The sequence below is a fragment of the Hippocampus bargibanti genome, linkage group LG20, assembly GCF_051943395.1.
Source record: "Hippocampus bargibanti isolate YZ-2025 linkage group LG20, ASM5194339v1, whole genome shotgun sequence".
Lineage (NCBI taxonomy): Eukaryota > Metazoa > Chordata > Actinopteri > Syngnathiformes > Syngnathidae > Hippocampus > Hippocampus bargibanti.
In genome coordinates, this window is record NC_142753.1 from 11103558 (window position 1) to 11108771 (window position 5214).

Genomic DNA, 5214 nt, shown 5'->3' on the forward strand with positions numbered 1-5214 from the left:
ACGGACGGCGAGAGCGGAGCTTTCTGGGAATTGGAGTTGGAGAAGGAGAAGCAGCTGGAGAGGGAGCGTGAGCGGGAACGGGAGCGAGAGCGGGTTCGAGACTTGGAGCGCCAACAGGAACGGGAACGGGAGCGCGAAAGAGAACGTGAACGAGAACGTGAACGAGAACGCCAACGAGAGCGGGAGAGAGAACGAGAGTTGGAGCGCATAAGAGCCGCCGCCGCCGCCGCCGCCGCCCAGACCACCGCGCCACCCGAATCCTTAGCTCCCATCGCCGCGGTAACAACCGTACTTCCCACCGAAGAAGAAGAGGACGTGTACCTGTCGCCGGAAGCTACGTCGCTGGATCCCGCCTCGGACGTGGACGCCACCGCGGAGGACGACTTATCCGCCACGGAAGGGCGCGCCGCCGCCATCCCGACGACGACCAGGTTCCCCTTCAGGCCGAGGGTTCCCGTGGCGACCACCACTCTGAGGGCCCCCACGGAGAGAAGCACACGCCCAACACAGCCAACAACCACACAGGTGTGTGCATTATTTATTTTTTTGTCCTCTATTCCCCACCCCCAGTCTTCAGTTAAAGCCACGTGATTGGTCAAGAACGCGGCAGTGAGGGGAGGTGGTTTAAACAATAAAGACACTGGCAGACGACAGCGAGAGCGACAAAATGGATAGAAAAACAGTGACATTTGGACTCGTTTCAACTTTGATAGTTCAAAGGCAGAGTGTAGACTGCAAGGTTAAAATATCCCATCAATCAGGCTCCACAAACAAGCCATCTGTACACTTGACGCAAAAAGCTATCAACCTAGCTAGACAGAACACAATTGATAAACTAGATAAAATTATCGCAGAGAAAGCACCTACAAGGAACATTCCTCAAGATGGTGAAAGAAGAAGGCTACGTTCTTCATCAAGTGTTTAATGCTGATGAAACCGGCCACTCCATGCCATCAACGACTATCACAAAGGTCAATAAAACCCCTTTATTATACAGTACAGTTTATTTCTTTAATTCTAATACCATAGCACATTTATTATACATAAAATAAGGTATATTTTGTGTTGTTCTAAGGCTTAGCAACTTAGAAAATTATGTTTTATGGGGACCTGGGAATGGATTATTCTCATTTTAATGCTTTCCTATGGGAAATTAATTTTTGGGATACACACTTTTCGCCTTACACACTCTGTCTGGGAACCAATTAAGTTCGTAAGCCAAGGTATCACTGTAGCCGTTCAATCAATAAAAAGCGACCTTTCTGAAACACTTTTTAACTGACTGTAAATCAAAGCAGATCAATTTTAACGGTAAATAAATCTTTCCTTGAAGCAACCCATGAAGTTGAGATCATTCAGGCCTGGGGCTTCTCCCGAAAGACCTCAAATATATACTTGTATGTATTTCAGGATATAGTTTCATGTGTAACGCGCCTCTGTCATTACTCAAATCTCTCAAATCCGGCCGGCAGCTGTGCGCGGTTGTCGTGGCCAAAAATGACACACGTGGACACAGTGGCACTTTTGTGTGTTTGCCATTCACGGTCTTGTGCAGGAGGAGTGTTTAAAAAAAGTGATTTTCATCTCCACAAAATAGACCGCTCGTGTTTTTAACCATTTTTATAGTAGATAGTTAGGTAGCGGATAACAAATAGATAGCTATCTAGGTAGCCAGCCAGCGAGTTAGATAGCAAATAGATAGCTTGCTAGGTAGTCAGCTAAGCAGTCAGATAGCAAATAGATATCGAACAGGAAGTCGGCCATTTTGCCATTTTTTGACCTACTTCCCAATACGAAGAATTTTCAAAGTGCCGCGATTTTACAAGAAATTGTGAATCCCTAACTGGAAAAGGTGGTGGGCAGGGTGTTGAGGGTCCAATACGCCATCAGGCTCTTGAAGTCTGCTTCTTGTCTTGCAGGCACGTACGGAAGAAGGCAACAACGAGGTGGCCGTCGTCGGACCCAGCGGCGACTTCGAGATCCGCGACGACCGGCGCGGCGACCTTGGCCGCGCCCTGACGCCGGAAGATCCCGACCTGGTCGGCAATACGCTGGACGGCGGCAGCAGCTCGGCAGCGCAACTCCCGCAGAAAAACATCCTGGAAAGGAAAGAAGTCTTGATAGGTTGGTTTTGTCTCTGTTTGAACTTGCGACGTCGTAACCGTTTGTTGACCGCCGTTTCCATCAAGCGGTGGTGTTTATTTAAAACGCTGCTTACGAGTCCGGTTTCACATCGCAATCCAAAATTTGAGATTTTGTTGCCGTTTTAGAACGCCCCATTGTACACATACAGTGATACCTTGGCTTACGAACTTAATTGGTTCCCAGACAGAGTGTGTAAGGTGAAAAGTGTGTATTCCAAAAATTAGTTTCCCATAGGAAACCATTAGAATGAGAACAATCTGTTCCCAGGTCCCCATAACACATAATTTTCAAATTTTCTAAGCCTTAAAACTACACAAAATATACCTTATTTTATGTATAATAAATGTGCGATGGTATTATGACGAAAGAAATAAACTGTACTGTATAATAAAGTGGTTTTATTTACCTTTGTGACGGTCGTTGATGGCTTGATGGAATGGAGTGGCCCCTTTCATCAGCATTAAACACTTGATAAGGAACGTAACCTTCTTCTTTCACCATCTTGAGGAATGATCCATTGGAGGTGCTTTCTCTGCGATAATTTTATCTAGTTCCTCATCAATTGTGTTCTGTTTAGCTGCGTTGATAGCTTTTTGCATCAAGTGTACAGATGGCTTGTGCGGGTTGTTTGTGGAGCCTGATTGATGGGATATTTTAACCTTGTAGTCTACACTCTGCCTTTGAACTATCAAAGTTGAAACTCTCTCACTGTCGTCTGCCTGTGTCTTTAATGTTTAAACCTCCGTGTGTATCCCGAAAAAAAGTTTGTATGCCAAGGTAAAATGTTCATAAATTTAACGTTCATAAACCGCAAAGTTCGTAAGCCGAGGGGTTCGTAAACCGAGGTGTCACTGTATTGTGTATGTGGGCTGACAATGGCAGCAAAATGTGTTGCCAAAAAGGTTTTGCGGTCCTGGATAGCGACAGACTTTCCAATTGGTCTGACCTCTCTGTCTCTTGCAGCCATTCTCATTGGTGGACTGCTGGCTGTGGTTTTTGCTGATTTCCTGGTCACTGGTAAAAGAGCAGGAGGCAGACTTTAGGCTATAGACTAGACTGTGTGTTTGATTGTTTGCACGCATGTGTGTGTGTGTGTGTGTGTAATATTGGCACTTGAAGTGAGAATGGACCAAAATATTCTGTCGGGACTGAAATATTCGGAACAGATGTCCCAATATTTTTGGACGGAAAGTGAAAATGGGCAAAAGCTTTGGATCCAAAACCCCCATTTTACCCCCCACTGCAACCTTTGTGAGGATAAAGCAACCAAAAAAAACAGGTAGATGGATACAAAAATCGATGAGAAGGTTTCTCCAGCTGTCATCTGTACTTTTTTGAAGGTGTCGGACGTTTCGCTTCTTATCCAAGAGGCTTCGTCAGCAAACTAAAATCTTTTGCTGGTAGTTTTGGCCCTATATATATCCAGACGTGGCGGTGACAGACTCCGCTATGACGACAATGAGACTAAAATGTTAGCGAAATAAAATTGATGGTTTGAAAGGACCTATTTTCATAAAACAGCAAAACCCTTCACTAAATGGCCATGGTGGGTTGAGGTTCAATTTGGATCGTTCCTACAACCGACTTCTTAGGCAACATAGGCTTAGTTATGCTGATGAGGTGATACCAGTTCAAATGGGGCAATCGGGCCAGTCGTAGACCCCATACTCAGGCAGGATAATAGAAGTAATCAGTTTAGCCGCAGGGAGTAGTCCTCTGCTCCCCCCAACGTGAGTGCAAGGACCTATCATAGCACTATCCAGACGTGGCGGTGCCAGAATCTGCTATGAAAGGTCACTGCTCTCACGTTGCTCTAACTAAGCCTATGTTGCCTAAGAGGTCAGTTGTAGGAACGATCCAAATTGAACCTCACCCCGCCATGGCGATTTAGTGAAGGGTTTTGCTGTTTTATGAAAATAGCTTCTTTTACTCCCCTTTCAAACCATCTATTTTTTTTCGCTAAAATTTTAACCTCATTGTCGCCATAGTAGAGTTTGGCACCGCCACGTCTGGACACTAGGGAAAACTACCAGCAAAAGATTTTAATTCGCTGACGAAGCCTCTTGGATAAGAAGCCAAACATCCGACACCTTCAAACAAGTATAGATAACGGCTGAAGAAACCTTTTCATCGATGGATCACTCCTGTACGACTGAGACTTACACAAACAAATTGACAAAAATATTGAGACACACTTACAGGAACCATTTTGACTTCCTGTCCCAGTATTTGTGTCCACAAAATAAGTCAAGTGCTACTTTCCGCCCGAAGCGCTCACCTCCCACGTCTTTCTGTGTCTTTCTTCAGCGGTCATCGTCGGTGGCGTTGTGGGTGCCCTTTTCGCCGCCTTCCTGGTCATGCTGCTGGTGTACCGCATGAAGAAGAAGGACGAAGGCAGCTACACGTTGGAAGAGCCCAAACAGGCCACCGTCACCTACCAGAAGCCGGACAAGCAAGAGGAATTTTACGCGTAACGCATGCAACGATGACGCCGAGCCTCCTCTTCCTCCGCATCATTTTTCCGCCCTATCTCCCCCTCCCCCCACACCTCCACCACCACCTCACCCACTCGCTCTCCCTTCCACTCGTCTGCCAACCACGAGAGCGCCTTTTTTTTATTTGTGGACTTGGAACTTTTCTGTTCATTGAAAGTGTGGAAAAAAGGAGGACAAACTAACCAAAAAAAAAAAAAAAAGCAAACATACTCTTAAAAAAAACATGCATTTTCTTTTCAATTGTTTCTTTTTTAATATTCTCTTGTTCTGTATGTGACAATATGATTATTTTGTAAGAAAACCATCACAACCAAACACATTTGGCTGCGATGGCGTCTAAAGAAGAAGAAAAAAAAAGGTACCTTGGAGTTTTTAGTGAAAAGGCCAAAGGAGAGAAGACAGGAGGCGGGAATAAGAAAAACAAATCCTCGCCTGATTGGACGCACAGAGCCTGAGTTCGAAACGAAAGGTCTCGCCGGTGCCTTCCGTCCCTTTGCAGCAACATACACACACACACACACACACACACACACACACACACACACACACACACACACACACACACACACACACA

General features: G+C 45.5%; 1 protein-coding gene across 2 annotated transcripts in view; it reads left to right on the forward strand.

Moving 5' to 3' along the window:
- The window catches only part of sdc3 (syndecan 3), a 29359-nt gene extending 24514 nt beyond the window's left edge, over positions 1–4845 (forward strand). For both annotated transcript variants that reach the window (XM_089023119.1, XM_089023118.1), the window contains exons 3-5: positions 1–525; positions 1920–2124; positions 4453–4845. The exon at positions 1–525 is cut by the window's left edge and continues 242 nt beyond it. In XM_089023119.1, the coding sequence (XP_088879245.1) occupies positions 1–525; positions 1920–2124; positions 4453–4619 (897 nt within the window). In that variant the 3' untranslated portion in view covers positions 4620–4845. The remainder of the gene's footprint in view (positions 526–1919; positions 2125–4452) is intronic.
- The last annotated feature ends 369 nt before the right edge of the window (positions 4846–5214 follow it).